Source organism: Leptinotarsa decemlineata, unplaced genomic scaffold (assembly GCF_025532065.1).
Source record: "Leptinotarsa decemlineata unplaced genomic scaffold, Ldec_3_MD MMD2_tig00003335_RagTag_RagTag, whole genome shotgun sequence".
NCBI classification, from domain to species: Eukaryota; Metazoa; Arthropoda; class Insecta; order Coleoptera; family Chrysomelidae; genus Leptinotarsa; species Leptinotarsa decemlineata.
The window spans coordinates 3,744,258-3,769,308 of record NW_027412587.1 but is presented as its reverse complement, the minus strand read 5'-3'; the positions used below and the strand labels follow the sequence as shown (position 1 = coordinate 3,769,308).

Genomic DNA, 25,051 nt, shown 5'->3' with positions numbered 1-25,051 from the left:
CATTATGATTCAATATCACTTTGTCAACAAATTCATATACTATTTCCCTATACCTATCTATTACCGTTTAGAAGATATAAATTAATTTCGATATTTTTTTACCAAACATGAACTTTTATAAATGCTGATAATCTTGAACTCTCTTGCACTAAAACGATCAAATTTGAAATGGAGTGGAGTGATACTATGAGGATCTTCACGCCGAGTCATATTTTCATTTGCCTCATACAGGGTCTTCAAAAAAAATGCAGATACTTTGATCTCATGAAAAAATGAGTGGAACTCAATTTTTTCAAATGGAACACCCTGTATATTTAAACATTTTTGAGCTCTACATCCAATTTTAGATCAACACTTTGTTCAGATAATACTATTTCTATTTTGAACCGTTTTCGAGATAAACTGTTTCAAACGGAAACTGACGTGGTTTTCTTGCTAGTTTTTTTGAATTCATCACTTATTTTGGATATTCAACATTTTTTTTATACTTAGTAATATTTCTTTTTGAGCCAGTTTTTTTTTAACTGTCTCAGATCAGTCAATTCGAAATTGGTATGTACCTACCTTAGAAAAAGTTACAATTTGTATACATTGAGGTATTGGTCTCTAACGTACAACAGTACACATCAATATTTTTCAATAGTGTGCTTTGGAAAAATAAATAAACCAATTATTTAACGTCAGACTTTCGTTGGTGGTTTTGACTGATTGTGATAGCTACCAATTATAATAGAATAATGTCAAGATTAGGTTACAGTAATGAAGATTTCTTGAATTTATCAATAATTTATGGTGAGTGCAATAGAATTACAAGTTGAACATGCCGAGTATTTCATGAAAGATATCCACAACTTCCGAAGCCGAATAATAATATGATAATTCGACTACTAAAAACTGTAGGTTGAATGGAACCTTTCGTCCAAAAATCATTCGTAAGAAGACTAAAGTGGATGATGATAACAATGGTATAACAGTTTTGGGATACTTTCATGCATTTCCAAATGCTTTTCTGCATGAGGCTGAAAGGGAGATAGGTATACCCTATGTGACAATTTGTCGAATTCTTAATAAGCATAAATGGCATCCCTATAAGTTCTACTGCGTCCCAACATTTGAAAGAGACTGATTTACCTTGTAGAGTGGAATTCTTCGAATGGTTACTTGTCAAGACTCAAGAGGATGAACATTTCCTTGACAATATCATATGGACAGATGAGGCCAAGTTCACAAAAAATGGAGTTTTCAATAGACACAACAGTCATTATTGGGCGCCAGAAAATCCCCATGATGTCCGCCAAAGGGGTTTTCAAGAAAGATGGCAATTCAATGTACTTTGTGCCATAAAGAATGAGTCAATTTTTTATATCGAGTTTTATGATGATAATTTGAATGCATCAAAATATGAAGATTTACTGAGGAATGGAATTCAAATGAATTTAAATAATAGATCAGGAAGAGAACGTGTATGGTACCAAATGGATGGTGCTCCAACCCATAATTCTCATTCAGTCAGCGAAGCTTTAACCGAAATCTTCGAAGACAAATGGATTGGTAATAATGGACCTTTTCGTTGGCCTCCTAGAACAGCAGATGGCAATCCATTAGATTATTTCGTGTGGGGTTTCATTAAAAATATGGTTTACTCTACTCCAATAACAACAATGGAAGATATGAAATCGAGAGTTACAACTGCTTTCAATAGTTTGACTCCAGACTTGATCAGAAGCGCTACACATGACAATCTTTTGAAGAGATTACATGTTTGTTTAAGTAGAGGTGGAGATGTGTTTGAACATATTCTGAAATACACTGACGATTAAATTAACTCATTAATTTATGGATTTATTATTTTCAGTTCGTGTTTCAGCGTTAATAAAACTATTGTTTGAAGAGAAGTTTCATTCGATGGTTGAGGAGTATTTTAATAATTATTTTTTCATTGTATTATCTGTGACTAATTGAGAAACATCAAACGAAACCTGTTTTACAAAAATGAGTGATGAACAAGGAAACCATGTCAATTTCCATTTGAAACAGTTTATCTCGAAAACGGTTCAAAATAGAAATAGTATTTGTCTGAACAAAGTTAATCTAAAATTGGATGTAGAGCTCAAAAATGTTGAAATATACAGGGTGTTCCATTTGAAAAAATTGAGTTCCACTCATTTTTTCATGAGATCAAAGTATCTGCATTTTTTTGAAGACCTTGTATGAGGCAAATGAAAATATGACTCGGAGTGAAGATCTTCATAGTATCACTCCACTCCATTTCAAATTTGATCGTTTTAGTGCAAGAGAGTTCAAGATTATCAGCATTTATAAAAGTTCATGTTTGGTAAAAAAAAAATCGAAATTAATTTATATCTTCTAAACGGTAATAGATAGGTATAGGGAAATAGTATATGAATTTGTTGACAAAGTGATAATGAATCATAATATGATATTATATACGAGGTGTTCCATTTGAAAAATCAAAGAAGCCGCTACTTTATAGTAGAAGCGACAACGCCGCTTCGTCTAAAATATTTTAGGCGTGTAGGTCATATTGACTTATGCATACTGTGGGATTTTCAGGTTGATCCGTTGAATAGTTTGCTAGAAACGGCTAATTAACGCTCATCATGAAAAGCCCTGTATACACAGTTGTACCTACCATGCTTGTATGCATGTTGAGAGCTGATCTATTAATTACCCAATTTACTGATTTCGGAGATATGGGATACTACAAACTCAGTAAATACACAAATTTTGTTACCTTTAACCTAACAGTTTATTAATTTATTACATACTGTGTTTTGGCAAGGAGCAGCCATGGTGTGTATTTAAATTTCCAATTTCAAAGTTATATGATTCTGTCGCATTATCCACATTCAATTCCAAAGACTAAGTGAACTGAAAAACTCACCCTTTCCGTTTGAGTGGCAGCGTTGCAGGTCTGACTGTCGCAAGACATGGTTGAAGCGGGCGCCAAGTTTGCATGGTAGTTGTCATTGTTCAGTTTGATCATCTGCTCCTGCAAAGACTGCACAGTCTTTTCTCGGTCTTCCAGTTGTCCCTGCAGGAACAATACTTGGCGGCGCAGCTCGGCTACCTCAAATCGCGCCTTGGCGGCATTGTCCTCTGTTGAGGTCATGGCCGGTGAGCTGGGGTCGCCATCCCCCAAACATAGACTGTTGAAGATCCCATTCGTCAAGTGATGACTTTCAAATGGGTTGTGAGTTTCTGACTGAAAATAAAATTATTCTATGAAAATATTTTCATAGTAATTTCTGGATTGAAGTGTTAAATTCCCACCTAACAACTAGGGGTTGTTTATATATAAATATAATGGCTTACTCTGTTCTCAAGCGAATCTCATTTCCATAATTATTTTTTTGTGGTTTCATAACAAGCAACTAATAATTCGTTACTGTATTGCCAGACAGCCCAGTTTGGGGACATCTTTTTATTAAACAGGAGATTGAGAATATTAATTTATTTTGGAAACGGTCTGTCTATAACAACTCAGAAAAACATGTAACGCCCATTAAACAAACATCTACAGTGAGGTGAGCAAAATATTTTTGAAAGAGAGTGAAAAAGAAATTCTTGTGGAAAGTATATAAATATATTCATTTCTTTTATAATATTTTGTCTTTGTATAAATACTTTGTTGTTTTAGTTTCACCACCGTAGATGACACACAAAACATTGACAGAATAAGTTTTTCTGCATAAAACTATAATACGTCACAATTTGCAAAATTGTTTTCTCTAATCTAGTCCAATTTGAACAATTAAAACATTTTCAACATTGAAATTGTAATAATTGATGCTGCGATATGTGAAATAAAATAAATTTGAACTTTTAAAAGTAGGTATCTTACTTCGAAAATTATAGTGCACACCAAATTCTTCGATTTTTTATCACGTCTCTACCATTCTTGATTCCTTATATGATTGGATATTTGATTTGTGTGGTCAGCGTAACTAATGTTATTAATGAAAGTAAACAATATTGGGCCGAGAATACTACCCTGCGGCACTCCCACCGAGGTTCCCAGTACCGTTGATCTAACTATTGTATTTTTATGATAGAATTCTACCTTTGCTTTCTGTTTTCAAATATGAGTCAAGCTAATAAGGGTTTTCTGGAATTACATATTCAGAGAGTTTACTTAACAAAATCTCATGATCTATACCAGGGGTCTCCAAACTTTGAAGCCTTCGGGCCATAATGATTTTTTCAGTTTGTTCCAAGGGCCAATTTCTGCCCTTAACTATATTTCTAGACAAGGGTAGTCGCAAAGTGCATGACCTAAACAAACTTACGCTTTTTTTGCATTTCAATTATTATTGTGTATTGTGACACAACGACATCTAGTGGCGAGTAGTGGTACTATGTACCATCTTTTTCAGCTACCCGCTAGGTAGCGTTAGGCGTAATCAAATATTTGGAATTACCGCGTTGGTTCGAGAAAGTTCTGGTTCTAGCTAGTGTATTCCGATCACCTCGAGATGGCAGTAAAAATTGCATATTAAAAGGCTAGCGGCGCAACTGCGAGTTAGTCTGCGTAGGAAAGGCGAAGGAAGCGAAACTGTCTATTGTGAAATAAAGTAACATCCGTCAATAAAAGTATTTTGATTTGACTTATTGTTTTTATGTGTGATTTGTTAGTATGGAAAAGAAGCGAAAAATCGACAGTGAATGCAGAACGTTCCAAGAAAAATGAAACTTTCAGTATTTTGTGATTGAGTCCAGTAATAAGGCGCTATGTTAAGTTTGTAATGAAACCATAGCTGTTCTCAAAGACTATAACATTAAATGACACTATGAATCGAAACATCTTCAAAGTTACTCCAAGTATACAAGAAGTTTGCGGAAGGAAAAATTTGAAGCTTTGAAACGCGGACTCAAATCGCAGCAATCTTTGTTTACCAAAGCGAATACTGAACAAGAGTCTGCAACTCGCGCCAGCTTTCGTGTGACTCTTGAAATCGGAAAACGTGGCAAACCATTCACCGATGGAGAAATGAGAAAAGAATGCTTGATTGCAATAGCCGAAGAAATATGTCCGGAAAAAATAAATTTATTTAAAAGTGTCAGTTTGTCAGCAAACACCGTGGCTCGGAGGTTGCAAGACATCGCAGAAAATATATCAGTTCAAGTGTCTGACGAAAATGGACATCATGAGTGGTTTTCTCTAGCATTGGATGAGTCAACGGATGTGTCAGATACTGCTCAGGTGTTGATTTTTATTCGCGGAGTAGATAAAAGCTATGAAGTGTATGAAGAACTTCTTGATATTGATAGTATTCACGGCACGACAACTGGGGCAGATATTTTTAAGGGAGTTGAAAATGCCATTAATAAAAAGAACCTTCGATGGAGAAATTTGAAATCTGTAACAACTGATGGAGGCAAAAATATGTATGGTAAAAATAAAGGAGTGGTTGCACTTGTGTCAAAGGCTGTAGAAAATGATGGTGGTTCAAAACCATTAGTCTTACATTGTATCATTTATCAACAGTCCTTGTGCGGAAAATGTTTGGATATGTCTGAAGTTCTAAAACCAGTCATATCAGTTGTTAACTTCATCAGATCCACTGGGCTGAATCACCGACAATTCCGCGAGTTTATTCAACAGATTGGAGAAAATGATTTACCATATCATACTGCCGTACGCTGGCTTAGTTGCGGAAAAGTCCTTAAGCGCTTTTTTGAACTTCGAGCAGAGATCAAAATTTTTTTAAATGAGGAGCAGCGCCCTTTTGCCGATTTAGAAAATAGTGAATGGATGTGAAAGTTACCTTTCTATGTCGATTTGACAAATCATATGAACGAACTGAATTTGAGATTGCAAGGAGAAAATCAGCTTCTCCCTGATTTATACACCAATATCAAATCCTTCAGACAGAAAATAATAATACTATTTCAATCGCAATTACGTAAAAAATGTTTCACACATTTTGAAACATGTGAAATATTCAGCCACACTACAGAGACTGATTTTCCCGTCAATTTTGCAATCGAAACTTTGAGTGCTTTGAAAATAAATTTTGATACTCGTTTTTCAGATTTTGATGTCATTGCGAATGAAATTAAGCTTTTTCAAGATCCTTTTGATTCTGACATTGAAACCCTGGCTCCGGAAGTTCAAATGGAAATTATTGATTTACGGTGCAGTGATATGCTTAAGAACAAATATCAAAATTCATCTATGTTGGAATTTTATAAGAGTTTTCCAGTGGAACAAGTTGATAATTTGCATAAATTTGCTCGTGGGTTGTTTTCTGTTTTTGGTACTACTTACTTGTGTGAGAAAACGTTTTCCAAGGTGAAGTACACAAAGAATGTTTACAGATCTCAATTAACCGATGAGCATCTTAAATCTCTTTTGATAATTGGTACAAGTGACATTGATCCACAACTACAAAGTATTGTCGGTGGAAAATCACAATTACATAAATCTCATTAGTGTTTTTGTTTTACTGTGATTCATTTCAAATATTTGTTAGTTATTACTATGCTTAAACTTAGATACTTCAGTTAAGTCTTCTTTGTAATCATTTCTGTCGTTAACTTTTACCTTGCAAGTAAATGAAACCAAGTGATTATCATTCTGTTTTCTTCTTCAACTTATCACAGCAATAGTAACAACAATTAGGTAATCATTGGCTGTCGCGGGCCAGATTGATGACAGTAAATCATTGGCTGTCGCGGGCCGGATTGATGACACTGACGGGCCGAATTTGGCCCGCGGGCCGTAGTTTGGAGACCCCTGATCTATACAATCAAAGCCCTTGCGCAAATCAAGGAAAATTCCGCAGGCCAGATCTCTCTTCTCCATCGATTATACAATTTCATTACGGAAGTGAATTAAAACTGTTTCAATAGACCTATTTTACAGATAGCCATGTTGGTGATTATAAAACATACAGAAATTTGTGAAGAACAATATTAGTCAGTTAGTCATTACTCTTTCGAAAAGTGTAGATATATTCGTCAGTGAGTTAATATGTTTGAAGTTGGATAATTGACATTCATTTCCTTTTTGGTTAGTCACAAATAAGATATTCATTAAATTTAGTCTAGGTCATCTCTTGATGATGATAACTTGGTTTGCATTGAGAAACATTTGTTCTGGTGTGGGAAAAAGTTTTTAATAGTGTGAAACAAAAACAAGCAGAACTCTTATGGAACAAAATATAAAAATCAAATAATACTCACCCTCATCAATTCTTCTTCGGCTGTCTGATGCCAAACGAAAATGAGAAAATATGCAAAAAATAATAATTAAAAAAAAATCACAAACACAAAAAAAGGAAAACACCACAATTACCAACAAAAACAAATACTCTCAAAGAAAGAACTGAAATCTTTACAAAATAAAAACACTAAATGAATATAAAAATTGTTGTTACTACAACCAACGGAAAACTTAAACTAAAAATTTTTTTGTAACATAAATTCACTGTTCATTCTTTTTCATTCACTTGACAAAACTTAAATATGGACAATTGAGAAATATCTGTTTCACTATTAATTTTGATTGATATGACTATGTATCATAAAATCAAATCACATAAAAACCTTTCAAATTAAATATAAAGTCATTTGAATTTATAAAAAATATAAAAAAAATTATTTTGATATGAAATGAGACCTGTTGAAGTTAGGTTTCAAGGAATTGTTGACTCAGCCTTCTTAGACTGAAGATAAAAAATATTTGTCGGGAGGAACGTTGATAAACTTGGTCAACATTTCATAAAAACAACATTGATTGTGTCACCATTTTTTATATTCACAAAAAGAACTATTTTAGAAATGTATTAAATTTTTTTTGCTTCTCATCTGATCCCACTAAATATTGTGATTTTTCAAAGCTGTTATTTAACGTTAAAATTATTATAAAATTAATTAGAAGAAACCACACTGTGTAAAATCACCAGAGAAATAAGTGGTGGATGTGGAACTCTGTAAGGGTTATTGATGAATTCAGAAAACATCACTGTCTTGACAAGGCATTTTTGAAAACATAGAAAAATGTTTCCACAATAAACAAAAGTTGAACTTTTTAACTATTTCTACCTTGACACTGTTCATATTGAGTTGATTCAATGCAGAGACGTCTTTTATCAGTAATAATTTATTCCCAAATTCCAATAAAAAAACGCCTTACCTCATTAAGAACTCTCCTCAACTTCAACAGCATCGTCTTGATGCTGACGATGTCCTGCTTGATGGCCTTGTGATTGGTTCGATCTAACCTGATGGAATCGTCAGAATCATAGCCTGCCGCAGCTACCGAAGACAGATTGCTGACTCTCGAATGCCTGACTGGGCTGCTGGTTGCCGAAGGGCGGCCCACCCTCGTCAAGCGGCTTTCCAAGGACCTGGGGGAGTCGGCCATCGACGAGGAATTCGGAGTGGACGTTCGGGCGGAAAGGAGTCGCGATCTCGATGGGGTACTGAAAAAAAGATATACATTGGGTGAAACAGTGTGTGGAAAAATCAAAATGTAGTGAAGGGGACATTTGAGCGACACACTAATGTTTTTTGATGTTCAACCTATATCAGAAAATACCTAGAAACGCCCTACCAAAAGAAACAGCAAACATGTTATTGTTGATCGTCTTAATGACAATTTCAATGAAAATATCTAAGTTCCTCCACTATTTCATTCCCAAGATTCCATTGACTGAAAAGTAGCACTCGAATAAGAACTAAATAGTATGAATACGACATTAATGGTGAACATAGCTAATAAGTCAATTAATATTGAACGACTCCTAACTGTATAACATCAAGTTGAAACTCAATAATCTAATTTACAAAACACTCGAACAATTTGAGCCGAGTGAGTTGTATGCTCAATAAAGTATGCAAATTAAATTTTGTTTCTAGTGGTTTCTATTTACATACCATTTAAAAAGATTAATCATTTATGTGAAAAGAACAATTATTTTTGTGATATTTGAAATAAATATCCTGAAATAGTGCTACTAACGTTCTCCTCAAAGTATTGTCAAGTGGTACGAAGATTATTATAAAAAATCATGAATACAGAATATCAATTTATAGTGTAAATTTAAAAGAAAGATTTTTTAAATAAAAACCATTTTATTCGTTAGCTATTTTTATAAATATTACTGGAGTTTTTTCCCAACACTAAACCGTTATTTTAACACCTCGACACATGTTTCGATCAACAAGTGATCATCTTCAAGAGGAAGATCAAACTAATCATACTTAAAAAGCTATTCTTATTTATACCATAGATACCTATTCTAGGTAACTGCGTCTTGAGTGTCTTAAATTAATTTTACAATTTGCAAGAATAGCTTGTAAGTATGATTAGTTTGATCTTCCTCTTGAAGATGATCACTTGTTGATCGAAACATGTGTCGAGGTGTTAAAATAACGGTTTGGGGTTGGGGAAAAAACTCCAGTAATATCCAGTAACATTGATTACTACACCAAAGGTTCCAAACATTGCATCACAAGCTATTTCTATATTCATTCGAAACGAGATAGTAAAGTATTTATTGAAAGCACTTGTTATCTCCTGATGATGCTAACTTAGTTAGCGAAACGGGCGTCGAGGAGACAGCATTTTCGTTCTGGTGAGGAAAAAGTGTTTTTAATAGATTCATTTTAGGCCAAATCCTATCTATCAAGTTATTAATGTCATGTCTTTAGATATTTATTTTTTGTTCATACATTTTTCTTAGTAGGTATCTTAAATCGACAATTTCCGATACTGCAGTTTTATGGAAATAAAAAAATATGAAAGTAGCAGGAACTGACAAGTTTCTGCACTTGCAGGAACTTGTCAGTTCCTGCAAGTGCAGGAACTGCACAGTTCCTGCACAGTTCCTGCAAGTCAAAAAAGATAATTTTTCAAAAATCCAATAATTTATGTAAGCAAATATAAATAAACAGGACCACTGACAAAGTTTTACTGAGTTATTTAATAGAAAAAAAATATTGTTTTCTGAATTCTGGTACAAAGTTGAAGAGCATATTGAACAGAAAAAATTATAAGGTTTATTGAAATAATATCATTGAACAAAATCTTATTGCAAGTTTTTACATAACAGTATTGAGTTATTTTATAGAAAAAAATATTGTTTTTTTAAATTCTGGTACAAAGTTGAAGAGTATATTGAACAGAAAAAAATATATGGTTTTTTGAAATAATATCATTGAACAAAACCTTATTGCAAGTTATTACAAAACAGTTACAAAATCGTAAGTGTTTCACTATACAGTAGCTTCTTCTAGCATGTCCAATTTAGTCAATAAATTCAAAAGAATTAGAATGTTAACATTGTCGATTCATTTACACAAGGAAAACGTGAGAATAAGATGGATTTTTGTATATCTCCTGTCATCTTTCATATATGGTGGGAGAATTGCAATTTTCAATATCGGTAAAAATTGTTCGCTGATCGAGGTACTCTAAATGACAGATTTTTTAAATGTGAAGAAAATTTAACAAAGGAAGCGGGTACTCGTTGAATGTGGCAATTGGATTTTCAGTAGAAACTTACTTCAATAATGGGGGTTACTCCTAAATCTCAAATTATGTACAAAATATGTTCATAGTTTCAGCTGTCTAGCATGTTTAGTTTGTTGGTGAGAGGCATAAAAGGTAGAAATGTTTTGGGTGTTCGGCGATTTTCTTCTATCGAAAAAAATGGATCAAAGAATTTCGAAACCAAATTCCAATCGTCCCAATAGAGGAGCCCAAAAGAGCCAAGAGCAAAGAATGCACACCAATTTCGATCAAACGTCAAGATTTTGCTCATTCTTTTTTCTCCGATTACCGTGGCGTAGTGCATATCAACCAGTAAGTCCACTCCCACTACTTTCATTCATAAATTCACAAAGTTCTCGGTGACCTCAAAACGAAGTGTGGAGTCAATTTCTTTCTTTCACCATAATCGTGCGCTCATATAAAAACGAAATTTAAGGTTATTATATAATATTTTGTGGTAAATTACTTATAACCAACTACAAAAACTAAAAACAATAATAACAAGAGCGAATAACTAATCCGATGTGCGTGGTACTATCAAATCCTTCGATACTAAAGCACTGAACGCGTTGGATGAGAATCTCATCCTAAGAGCGGTTGAAGGTCCCCGGCAACTCGGGCGGATCACGTGGTAAGAGAGCCTACTGGTTGTATTATTCTACCGTGGTTGTACGGTCAATAAGGAGTATTATCTTGAAATTATGAGCCGCTTGCGAGAAGCGATACGAAGTAAACGTCGGGTATTGTCGAAAAATTAATGGCTTTTGCATCGAGATAATGCACCTGCTTGCTCGTCATTTCTTGTGTGTAATATTTTGGCCAAAAACAATACCGTGATCATACATTAGCCACCGTATTCACCAGATTTCCCCTCCGTGACTTTTTGGTGTTCCCAAGATTGAAGATACCCCTGTAAGGACGGCCTTTTGGGATTATTGAGTAGTTAAAAATCGAATCGCTAAGAGAGCTCATGGACATTCCAAAGGTACATCAGATCTGCTTCGAGGATTAGAAAAAATTTTGACACAAGTGTATTATATCTGAGAGGGACTACCTTGTAGGGAACAAAATAGAAATTGATGAATAAATAAATATTTCTTGAGAAAAATGAAAATTTACTTCATTTTTTGAAAAGACCTCGTATATGCTATTACAACCAGAACACATGAACTATATTTTCAAATTGATTTTAAGTTATTTATACCTTGGCATGCCTTCCAAATTCAATTCTGAAATGTAAAATTCTGCAGGGAAGTATTTATGCTGACTTCGGTGGATACTGACGTTATTTTCACAGTTTTGTAAACAAGCAATTGTTAATTAATCTCGCTTACGATCAATGTGTGATGTATCATTTGATATTTATTAGTGATATGATTTAATGACAAAATATTTTTGGTACATTTGCTATTTGTACATAACAATGAATTTAATAGAAAGTAGAATTCTCCTCATATTTTTCAATCTTTTCATTTCGATAATCTGACAATCCATATTATCCATAGCTGATATATTTGCCCTGCTTTAAAAAAAAAAAATATTGTTCTAGATGAAACTAATGACTGATAAAATATAAATATGTAGTCCAAAAAACAACCACACAAACACGTTTATGAAAACTATAATTAATTAATAAGTATTATTAAACACATTTTGGTGGTTGTCATAATACAGAAAATGTGCTTTTTTTTTCGAAAGTGTGTTGACACATATCTATTATTGCTAAATGCCGCAAATATTCTTTGTCAGAAAGGGACTTGATATGTCACACATCTCTTTGAATTTTTTTAAAATTTCAAGACTGTAATTGCTTTATGATGCAATTATGAGATATCTTGTAAGTGTGAATAATTGATAACTATTTCATAATGATTTGTAATATTATTTTTTCTACTTCTTTCATCTTAAACTAATCATTACGTGTTTGACAGCAGGTAGATAATAGCATCAAGACGCCCATGAGTTCCTTCGTTGTCTTTTAGAAGACTTACATGATGACGTTATTAGAATTATTGAGAAACCTAAACCGACCTTAACGGAGATTAACGAAAAAGAGTCATGGCTGATTTATATGAGTACATATAAGATTGTAGATAATTTCGTTGGTCAATTGAAATCTACGATCTGTAACCTTCGATCCTTTCTGGGATTTGTCACTCCCCATAGCACAAAGAACCGGCCAATTGAATTTATCAGTGCTTGGATTCATTCACAAGAGAGGAAACTTTGGATGGACATGAAAAACCGACGTGTTCAAGTTGCAAAGAAAGAAGAAAATGCACAAAGTCTCTATCGATCCATAAGTTTCCCCGTATTTTAGTCATTCATTTTAAAAGATTTTCTCAAACAGAAAGACTTAGAGGCAAGTTAAAGGTTGCCATCGAATTTCCTCTAGATGGATTAGACATGAACAATTATGCAGCAGAAAATGTGACTCCTTGTCGTTATAATCGATATGCACTTTCGAATCACACTGGATCTACCTATAGCGGACATTATACAGCATTCTGCAGACATCCTTACACTGGCACGTGGCACGAATACAATGATTCAAACGTGTTACCAATTTCACCAAAATCGCTTGTGAGTGGAGATGCATACATCCTCTTTTATGAAAAGGAGGAAACAAGTTCGCACCTTTGAGCGTTTTGAAATGTTATTTTTGTACTGTTGTTTTAGTGTTATGATGAATTAGTTATTTAAACAATTTAATAAAGAAATTATTTAATATACATGTATTCTAAATTAATGGCGGCCACTTCCGTAAGAAATTTAAATAAATGATGAAATATGTAACATTAACTCTGATGAATATGATGTGATGAATATTGTTCAACAGTTTTTGGGTTGGTAATGAATCTAATTAAATCCGTGAATTAACAACCATTTGTTTTAATTATTAAGTTGTCATTCAGTATCTCGTAAAAGTTCAAAATAAGTGATAACGATCAAGAAATGTGTGCTATCCCACCAGATATTACCGAGCAATCAAATATTGAGATGAATAATTTGCTGCCAGCAAAATCAAGAGAAAAATACGAATATAATTTCGAAAATTTCATGAGTTGGAGAGAGAAGAAAAAGATAACTTCGTTTTCCGAAAAAGTTCTTTTCGTTCATTTCGAAGATTCCAAGGAACTTTGAAACCATAGTCATTATGGGCAATTTACTCCATGCTGAGAAGTATCCTGAATATCAAGAAAAATGTGGACATCAGCAAATATTCCAAAATACGTGCCTCTCTGAAACACAAATCTGATGGTTATAAACCGAAGAAATCGTCGACGCTTACCACTGAACAAATAAATCAATTCATTAAGGAAGCTGCAGATGGCAAATATTTGTTTTCGAAGGTAACACAACTCCGATTTTTCCTTCTATTCATTTTTTATAAACTTTTTGCAACAACATAAAGACACAACATAAAGGTTAAAATTGAATTTTTCAGCCACACCAGCCAACAGCCAATCATATTTCATTTGTCAGACGTCTCTAAAGCAAATCCTACTTCCGTTAATTCCATGAACTATAACAGCCAAGCAAAAGGATTTGAAAATATTTTACAGACCAAAAAATACCTGTTCGTACTTGTATTTCACATTTTTATATTATTAAAAAGTCTTCAAATTTATTTAATCACTCACAAAGTGAACTATGCTACCACTCATATCGCAATCGGGCATCACATTGGTAATCGCGGTAACGCGTGTCAGTTCTGACTGAATGAGTTTATTATTCAAAGCCATAATCTCAAATAAATATATTGTACCATTCCTGTCTATGGCCAGTCGTAGAAAAAGTATAGTACGCATCTCGAGGATACAATTTTTCACTCGTGGGTAATTGGCTTCTTATCCTACTTGGCACGTAATAGATTTGATATCTAGGAGAAGATAAATGAATAAAGTTTTAAAAATACTAGGAATAAAATATTCGGATGAGTTAGTGATAAAACTAATATCCAAAATAAAGAATAAATATGGAGAGCAAATTTGTAAGGAAAGTTTATTGATAATATGAATAAAAAATAATAAGAAATTTCAATAGCTTACCAAAATAATAATAAAAATAATGGAAAAAGAAGAATAAAAAAATTAAAAAAATTTCAAAGCAAGCTATTCCATAACATTTCGATAGTATCCATAATTGTCTAGTGACGGTGACTTTACTCTTTTACTTTTACAACATTTGAATTGTATACATTTAATCATTTTCAGAATAAATGAATGAATTAAATAAAAAAACTCATTTATAAGTAGAAGTAACGATTAAGATTAGAACATTTTGCAGATATGGAGGTTCAACAATGTCCATTTTTCAACAAAACATTGAAAATTTGTGCCATACTAAAAAATAGGTTACGAATTGTCGAATTGTGCAACGAATGTGATACGCCGATACGCCCCGTATAACCCAACAACATTGACCTACGTAACATAAGTCGATGTACCATCAGGCGTAATTTTCGATTCTCCACCGGATGATCCATTTTCGTATTTCCTCGCGGTCGAAGGCGACCTCCTGTATCTCAGCTCAGCCGTTCTGTTCGTCCTTATATTGGAAATTCCATTTTTCATGGCTCATAAAAACGTCGTCGAACTCGCGAGACTACTCGATATTTATTTCGATGGCACTGCGATCGGAAGGCTTAGGCGTGTATTTTTTCATGGTACGGCTAGACGTTTGTGTTGCGAAAAATCGCGAGGCACTGAACTATATCACATGTTGGCGAGGACAATCCGAAAGGGACTTCTCGGAGATGTCGGCGTTCATACCAGTTATCGCATTTCAGTTACTGGTGCCCTCGTTTTCACGACGATTCAGGACATGACTCATCGGGAGTATTCGTATCAAGCGGCACTCGGGGGTGGCTGAATACAATGAACCCCCATTCCCCTCCACGGTATTTCATTGACCGATGGAATTCGGGGTGATTCGTTTGCAATACAGACTGTTGGAAGTTACGAATATTCGAGATGATTTTATTAACAAAAAACCTTCTGATTGCAGTTACCTTATAGCTCGTTTTTCTGAATTTTAATCATGTAAAACCAGTGGCGGCGCAAGATCTAAATATAGCGAGGCCCTCTGATGGTGCAAGAAGAAGGGTTTATAAAATAAAGAAACTTGAAATAAATAAAAAATTCATTCATTAAGAAACACCAAAAATTTTACTTATGTAATTTTTTTAAATAGTAAACAACAAAATTCCCGACCCAAAAGTAATAAAAACCGTCATTAAAACCCCAATCAAAGTCACTGACACTGTGGTTATTTACTCATTGGGACCTTTCATCAACTTTATAATGTTGAGTAACTAAGTCTGCTTTAATATTTTTATCGGCAAGTTGTGTTTTCATGTCACAGGTGAATCAAGTGTCCACACGTGACTTTTTAAAAGATAGTTTCAGCTTATGAAATTCTTGACTATGAATTTTTATAGAATCTGGATTTTCAGTACTCTCACGAAATACTTCATACATTTTTTGCATAATTAAATGAGAAGGAGAATATTTCTTCGGAGTAGTCTTTCTGGTGTAGTGGCTTTTGTAAGATGGAAATGATAAAATGTGTGTTCTAATTTTCTCGCGTTTTGAGTCTGACATTTTACGTTTTGGTACCAATTTTCCACGCATATCGTCGGTTTCAGTTCCTCCAATAGAGCTTCTTTTTTCATAGACAATGTTTTAATGAAAAAATCACTTTCATCCATGTCTCAAGCAAGCAACCTCGGCATATAGGTACTATTTTTCCATGGAGAGGTGAGAGAGGTATAAGTGTTCATCCTAAATTTTCGTTTTTCTTTTCTGGATCCATTGTGCGAGTTTTTTGAGTACTTCTATCCTCGATATCAATTATTGTCGGCATGTATGCTGATCTTTTTAAATATGAACCCATTTTCCAATATTCCAATCTTGTATATCATTGATTGGTATGCGCTTTTCAAACTTGATCCTACAAGTGGTTAAGTCCTTTGTTGTTCTGCCAGGAATTACTTTGCCTTTTAAGGTCTTGTAAGATTGGCCCAAATTTCGTTTTATTTTTCTCTTTCTTCAAGTCACGAATCCTGGTTTTGGATAAAATGTCACCAGGCTGCGGTACTGGTAGAGGATTTCTTTCGTTCTCTGGCTAGTTGGATGATTTTTTCAATAACTGGTCTATGGTTAGGATCAGCGATGGAATCATCACAGGAAAAATCGGCAGGCACTTGTAAAGTGCCTTGTTGATGTGGATGGCATTTGCTCGTCTTCAACTGCAACCACAGATTGAAATCTTTTTTGATGCCTACAGTAATAATCCTGTTATGAATATCCAACCCTTATCATCCACAACTATTAGGTTTTGTTCAATAAATGCTTCGTTTACTCACATTTATCAGATATATGGTTTTCTACTGACAGCAATAATTAGTTAGTTTTTCCGAGTTAGCATCAAATATGTTTGTTTTATCTAAACTTGGCTCATGATCTACATCTCTACCATCTAGAGAAATGAAAAAAAAAAAATATATATATCCGGCAAATCCACCCTTATAAGCAATGCTTAAGTAATATGTATTAATGTGTTTACTTACAATCAAAATAAAATAATTTACTAACGCAAGAATTTTTCGTCCTTTCGTTTTACCCATTTTCAAAAAATTCACATCAATTGAACATTTACAACCCAAAGGAAAATGGTCACTGATACTTAAAAGAAATATTCTTAAACATGCAGACTGGCTCTTTAGAATATGTTAACAAAAACAACAATAAGGATGGTCCATATTTCTAACGATGTTTATTTTACTGAAGTTCAGTCTGAGAAAGAAATAAAGGTAATCTCCTTTCAACATAAGTCAGAGTAACGGCCAAGGGTACGCAATATATTGATGTTGCCTTCAAAATAGTAATTTTTATGACTTGTTTTTTAGTCCGCTGGTCCGAGAATGATCAATACTGCATAATAATAAAGAAAAAAATCATTTCATTATTCGATATACTGATTCCCAACCACATGGAAGTAAATTTATCGAGACGCCACTGAGTGCAATGAGAGGCGTTTTATTGCAAGAAAAGCAGAATAGAACGAGGCGGGCAGAGTCAATGTCTCGCACAAAAATGTTCTGATCGTGTTCTTTCCATATGACCGAGCGATATTTTTTCTCTCTCTTTCCTCTTTCCTGACTATTAAGAAATATAATATCGAGGTAAATTCTCACATTACAAGGTTATTTAAATGTAGGAAATGTAAAATGATGAGAGTAGTAACTACGAAACTAGGTTATACCTGTTAAAAAATCGTTATTTCCCGAAAATCATTAATTAAATATACATTAGGATCCTGTATTAAAAGGTACCATCAGAATATCTTCAGATTCAGCTCGCGACTAAAGAAATATCGAAATTATTTATTTACTCTGTCGTTAAAATAATTTATCTCCAATCAATTTCGATTCAACTGTACAGTTGTAAATTGTATCAGAAATGTCTGAGAAACAATGGTTTTTATTCACATTTTTCTAAACTATTGACAAGATTGATTTTAACTTTCGATAATATCAACAACAGCTATGAGCGTATATGTAGCAACGTCGAATAATAATTACCCAGAAATTTATTTAAGAGACACTTTATTATGAGATTTTAGAGAAAAAAAATAAGTCAAATTTCGACAGTGTCATGTGGGAAAATTCTGAATATTGGGAGAAATTTCTAGATTCAGAATTTTCTTTCTCAATTTCAACTCAAGAATGGCTGGACCGATTTTCATGGTCTCAGATTTATTGGGCTCGTCTCCGTTCGGAATAGCAAATAATTATTCAAACGTTTGTTAGGTTATGACAGTTGTCATGGTACGCTCAAAGACAATTGAGGTCCCCAAATTGATTGATTTATATTACACACTGGATATCTCATTTTTCCAAAGTGATGATGTGTTGCCCACATTCACTTAACTTCGACCTCGCTTGACTCCTGAACAAGCAGTGAACTTTTTGTCCGAACAGCATCAGTAGCTCAGGCCACTACTACATGATGAAGAAGAAAACAATTGTAGTGCTGACATTTTGAGCGACGAATAATCACTGTCATAATAGAAGCGAAGACTGCATCATCCATAACATTTAAAAAGCCGCGAACAAGAAGACCGAATCTTTTTCACAACGAAGACTGCGGAATATTTCGAATCAATCCACTGCAGATGAAGAAGAAATCGCACCGTGTCCAGTGTTGCCAGGTCGCGATTTTCTGTTTTGGTTTTAGACCTGTTTAATGGGCAATGTTCCTCAATTTGGGTTATTACAGCAAATGCAAGTTTGAAGAGAATAAAGTTGAGTTTAATTCATGAGTTTTTCAAATTCACTTCGAAAAGTATTCAAATTGATATTTAAAATGTTGGGTTTTAATTTTTAACGGGATTTGTTTATAATTCACATATTGGCAACAGCGCCTATATCAAGTTGACATAATTTATACGTACCTAGATATTCTACTTTAAAAAAGGAAAATTATCTTTATAAATCAACAATTAAGGCAAAATATAAATTATAGTTCAATACCGCCTCCACAAGCCACATAAACAACAGTTGTTTTGTTTTTTATTTATATAAAGGAAAATAGGTTAGGTGCACAAAATGTCATATGTCACAGAATGTCTCGGAACATAAGTAAATAGCCTCTGAAATATGTCATCTTTGTTTGTCTCATACAGGTAACAGATTCATTGTTCTTTATTAGCTATAACCGATGTTGCCAAATGGTGAAATAGAAACGAATCCCTTTAAATGTTGAATGCATTATTCCATTCCTCTTTTTTAAGTATTTAAATAATTTTTTAAAGAAAAAGGTTGAAATTATAAGTTTAAAATGCGTTGTTTTAGAGCTCTTTTATGGAAACTACTTGATTTTCGTCAGGAGGAACATTCCCCATTCTCTGAGAGTTGAAATCTACTGATGATTCGTTCAGCTTACTTTCTAGGATGATTATTTAATGACTGTGAATGATGGAAATAACCATGTATGTAGTATGTTCTATAAAATATATTTTCTACTGTTTTCGGACTCAAAATGTGCTTCAAAAACAATATAAAAACGTTAATATAAGTCGGCTAATAACACAACATAAATAAATTGGATAAAACCCTGTCCGCCATGTAACTTTTAAAACTTAACTGGATGTTGTAGTCGTTTAAGATCCACTCAATCAGTATCCCATGTTTGAATAATTTTCCGCTTCGATTTCAAAATGAGTCAAACTATAATAAAAGGTCGAATTCAGGCGCATGTACCGGGACATTCTCTAGCTAGAAGCTCGATATTGTCTGTGAACGTTGCGCGATCATTGCATTTTAACGAAATGAAAAAAAAAAAATTACATATTTGATATTTGACATTGAAATTATACATGTGATTCCAGAAATGGTAAAATTATGTGAATCGGTTAAATTGAAATTGCTTATGTTGGAGTACTACTGAATGGATACTGAAAAATCGACACCACTGATGTATGAGAAAACCTAAAAAATTTTTCGCAGAGGAAACGAGATATTAAAATTGCATATAGAACAAGTAATACGTTGGGAGAGTTAGTTGAAAATAATAAAGACAAAACATCCAAATTCGAGAAATCAGGAGTATATAAATTAAAGTGTGGAACGTGTCCTAAGGTATATATTGGCCAAACTGGCAGAACATTTAGGAATCGAATCCAGGAACATCATACGAGTTATGTAGATAAGAAAACAAATTCAACATATTCAAATCATCTTCTAGAAGACAATTATATTTTTAACGAAGAGTTCGAAATTTTGCACATAGAAAATTAAGGTTTGAAACTGAATCATTTGGAAGCAATGGAAATTGATGAACTTAAAAATTCAAACATTCTAATGAATGACCAACTAGATTTGAATAGATCACCATTATTAAACTTGTTTTCTTAAAATCCCAGAAAGAATTATTAATGATGTAAATGTGAGGTAATAAGCTTCAGTAGATCATAATTGAACAGGTACCTTAGGTAAAGGTTTAGGTAATTTTTTTAAGGTAGTCTCAATTATGGTTACCTGTAGTATATAAGTCTTAATGTGAGAACAATTTGAAGTATTCAAATCACTTGACAAAGCTACTGTGCTAGCGAAACATGTTGTGACATATTTTTCAAACAAAGTTTGTGGAGATCAAATCATGAGGTGTAGTTTTTGAAAAAATATTGGAAATATGTTTATAGTTTAAGGTTTATATATAGGAGCATTCAACAGGCTAACCTAACTTTCGCTGATATTTTTTATGTTGCTGAATTTTCCGATTAAAACTGTACTTATTTCCCTCAGGTACTTCGATTAGTTTCAAGTTTGGAAAGATAAATTCATTCACAGGTTCGAATGAACACCAACCCGAAAACACTAATTTTACATTTTTTCAAAGATTTCAGAGGCGGCATATTTTTTGGGGAGATTAATTTTTGGGCAAGAAAATTTTTGGCTTTCTACTTTTCCATCTTTAAAAAAATGTGGGAATCTTCCGAAAGAGGGAAGAATGTAATTAATTTCAAAATAAACACTTTACAAACATACAAACTGAAGAAAAACCCTCCCGAAATAACTACTTTCATGTGAAAATAATTTTTTTCCCATTCAGTTTGTACTTCAAACATTCGTTATGGAGTTGAATCAGATATCATTGGAACACTACACAATATAATATATGAGAGAGTTGCGATATAAAATTTCATTTACATGGAACGCTATTATCCTCAATGGCGGACTTCGAAGTTTCGGAATAACTTAAATGATAATCATCAAATTTACGAAACTCTCAATGATATCAAGGAGAACTAACCTCATGATATGGGTGCCAGAGCATTCAGGAATCACAGGTAATGATAAAGCTGATGAATGCGCTAGACGCGGATCATCAACTTCATATATAGGTCCTGAATCATCTATGGGGGTACCAAAATCATTGGTACGAAACCAATCAACCAAAATAAATCAAAATCGATTTTCAATTAACACAAACGCCACTCGACAAAGAAAGGACTTTAATTTGCCCATTCCAAAATATTCCCTCATTAAAGACTCTGTCATTTAATGAAATTTGCATGCAATAACGTAAACTTTAGGAAAGTTTTGAAGGATTTTTTTTGTGAGAGAGCCTATTATAATTTATCAGAGTACTATCAAGATACTTTTTGATTCGACTTGTGGCTGACTCGTTTTATGTAATTAATATTGAAAACTTTCCAAATAAACTCTTATTGGCTATATTCGTGGAAGTGATGTATTGTGCTATGTAAGTACCAATTTGTTTTTGTTATTTTTTTGTTCTTTGTACATATGTTCAATAACTACCTGTAATTTTATTCAACAACTACCTGCCAATGAATATTATTTTATAGTGTATAGTTTTCGAGAACATTACTCGAATAATTATAACTTGACAAGTAGCGATAGCTACTATGTGTGAATTTGTTTCTCGAATTATTTTAACAAAGCTTTGTCAATAAGATGTTAATCTTCAGACAATATAGCACATTTTGACTTTGACTTTTGACAGATTAGGACATGGACCAATAAGGACATGGACCAATAAGAAGCACACAGAGTACAGAATAATTACAGGGTTACTAACCGGTCATTGTCCGCTTAGAGGACACCTGAATGAAATGGGGCTGTACAACGGAGACCTCAGCTGCAGATTATGCAACGAAGGGGTAGAAACAGCTCTACACATCTTATGCGAATGTGAGGCACTGAATCTGGAGACTTGGACTAAATGGACAAGTTAGACAGCTCCCAAGGTACAAAAAAAACCTCATAATATTGCTGATCAAAGAATTGTTATAAAAATACAGTTTCGGAATTAAACTTTCAAAATTAAAGTTGTCCCAAATCGATTCACAGCATCGACTAGTTAAGTTCGCATCAAATTGAATTTTTTTGATCAATAACTGGCCAAAGAACTATTATAAAAAATACAGGACAGTATTCAAAATAACACATGGGCTGAGTCCCGGGCCTAAAAAATAAAACGCGTTTTTTTTTGTTCAAAATTGACTTTATTCATCAAATCTATCAAGAGCCACACAATCATTCCAGCGCCGCTCTAACATTTCAATACCACTTTTGTAGAATGATTACTTCAAAATATGCCTCAGTTTCAGCAATAACCTCTTCATACGAGCGAAATTTCTTACCGGTGAACATTTTTTTGAAATCTGCGAACAGCCAGTAGTCGCTGGGAGCCAAATCTGGCGAATACGGTGGATATGGGAGTAATTCGAAGTTTAATTCATGTAGTTTGTGACACAATGCGTTGTCTTGATGAAACAACATTATCTTCTTTGCCATATGCCGTTGTTTCTTTGCAATTTCGGCCTTCAAACGCTCCATTAACGCATTATGGTATTTCCCTTCACAAGATAGTCAATAAATATTGCACCACGCACATCCAGCCGATTAATGTGCTTTCGGGCGATTTGGACGAGGTCCACCAGTTGCTCTCCACTCAGATGACGGTCGTTTTGATAGCGGACTGAAGTGATGGATCCATTTTTCATCCATAGTCACATATCGACGCAAAAATACCGGTTTGTTTTGTTTAAACATGGCCAAACTCTGCTCAAAATCATCATGTTCTTGTTTTTGGTCAACAGTGGGCTCGCGCGACACAAAGCTTTCTCATAGTCAAATGCTTATGTAATATAAAGCCAACACGTTCTTTTCATATCTTTACAATGCCAGCTAACTCAAGAAACTTTACTTTTCGATCAGTTAAAACGATTTTGTGGATTTCTTCATGTTTTCTGATGTTATTGCCTCATTTGGACGTCCACTGTGTTCTGCATCATCGTCAGCAAACCAACGTTTAATTGTTGTTTCTGATGAAGGGGAGTCCTTATAACACTTTTCAAGCCATTGCTTCGTTTGAACGGTACTTTCCTACCAAGAAGCGGTGTAAAATAAAAACAAGAACTCACAAATTTATTAGTAGAATATCGTGAAATTTCAACAGCTTTCTTTTGAAGGTTAGTTCCAACTGAAAAGGCAGTGAATGCATTAGACTAGCGGCATCTATGTGTTAGGTCCGAGACTTTTTAGCTCATGTGGTATCAAAATTGCGGATGCCCCAAATCGGTTTACAGTATGTCTTACGCGACCAGTTAAGTCCAAATAATTTGTGATTTTTTTTATCAACGATTTCAATTAAAATTTGACTTGACATCACTCTTTACTTGGATCGAGATGAAAAGTGATCCAAAAAAATGTAGTCCCGAGATGGGGTTGCGCGGATGAACATTTCAGTCTTGTGTCCAAATGAAATGAACTCCGCCCTTTTCCCCTGTTTTTTAGTACATGTTCACAAATAGCACAAATAGAAGTGTACAATTTATATGAGAAATAAAGGCGATTATTATTATCATTATTATCTGTCAAATTTTATTCATTTCTAAAAAATCCAAAAGTGGAGTTATTTCTCAAAATATCGAGAAAAGTTATTTGAAAAATGTCTTTAATATATTCAGTCCATATGCAATTTCAACTGCATAAGATTATTTAGATTGCACTAGTGTTAAAAAATAAGGCACAGCGCAATCTACATCAAACTCCTTAGTTTCAACGATGCTTCATTGATAATAATTTTTGGTTGAGAAGTTAAAGTTTCACCGATTACTAATAACATTGAAATTCCAACATTATTTTATTGAAATGTTTAAATGTCTGGTTAAAATTAAATTTTGCGTTTAATAATTTGAGAATTTTGATATTTTTCAAACATCATTACCAATAACGGCACCAATAACGCACCACTAACTCCGACACCTCGGCAGACCCTATCAATGGACAATAATTGTCTTTAATTTTCCTTTTGAAATGGCTAGATCAATTACACTATTCAGTGATTGGTTAATGGCCGATTTTAGAAAGTTAATAATGTGTTTTTTGTATAATAAATAGCCGATGAAGACCACTGGTGCGTGCGAACAAGAAGCAAGTAAATAACGTTATTTCGTTATACAACTTTGTTCCCACTCGGTACGGCAGTGAGAGCATCTTTCCGCCTCATTATTGTTTTCTTCTGAAGACAACGTTGCTTGTGTTGTGCAACAGAAGCGTTGTTGCGCATCAGGTTACTGTTTTGTTCTTCGGAAACAAAATATGCGAAAATACTATTTGCTGACGCTATAAATCAATGAATAATTTTGTTTAAAAACTTGAGTTCGTCTGCAACAGAGCACGTGAATGTGCACTATATGGAACAATGGGTTATTTTCGGTAAATACAAAAAATTACCGTTAAAATTTACGACTGATAACTTTATAAAAGGAATGCCACAAAAGAGTATCAGGAAGTATTATTATTATTACCCTTGACACTATCACCAAAACTAATGCATTAATCACATTAGATATATCATTAGTATCATCAAGTAGTCGATATGATACGAGTATGAAAATTGCATTGATTAAAATGGGGAATGTTCCTCCTGTCGAAAATCAAGAAGTTTTCATGAAAGAGCTCTAAAACAACGCATTTTAAACTTATCA

The 25,051-nt window shown here is 33.7% G+C and overlaps 1 protein-coding gene across 7 annotated transcripts in view; it reads right to left on the bottom strand.

Annotated features, from left to right (window-relative positions):
* LOC111505218 (uncharacterized) overlaps positions 1-25,051 on the bottom strand; it is a 110,621-nt gene that overhangs the window by 3,433 nt on the left and 82,137 nt on the right. For 6 of the 7 annotated variants that reach the window (XM_074177961.1, XM_074177965.1, XM_074177960.1 and 3 more), the window contains 3 exons: positions 8,162-8,450; positions 7,210-7,233; positions 2,906-3,226 (listed from right to left, as the gene is read on the bottom strand). In XM_074177961.1, the coding sequence (XP_074034062.1) occupies positions 2,906-3,226; positions 7,210-7,233; positions 8,162-8,450 (634 nt within the window). The remainder of the gene's footprint in view (positions 1-2,905; positions 3,227-7,209; positions 7,234-8,161; positions 8,451-25,051) is intronic. The other variant, XM_074177963.1, reaches the window with a different exon arrangement.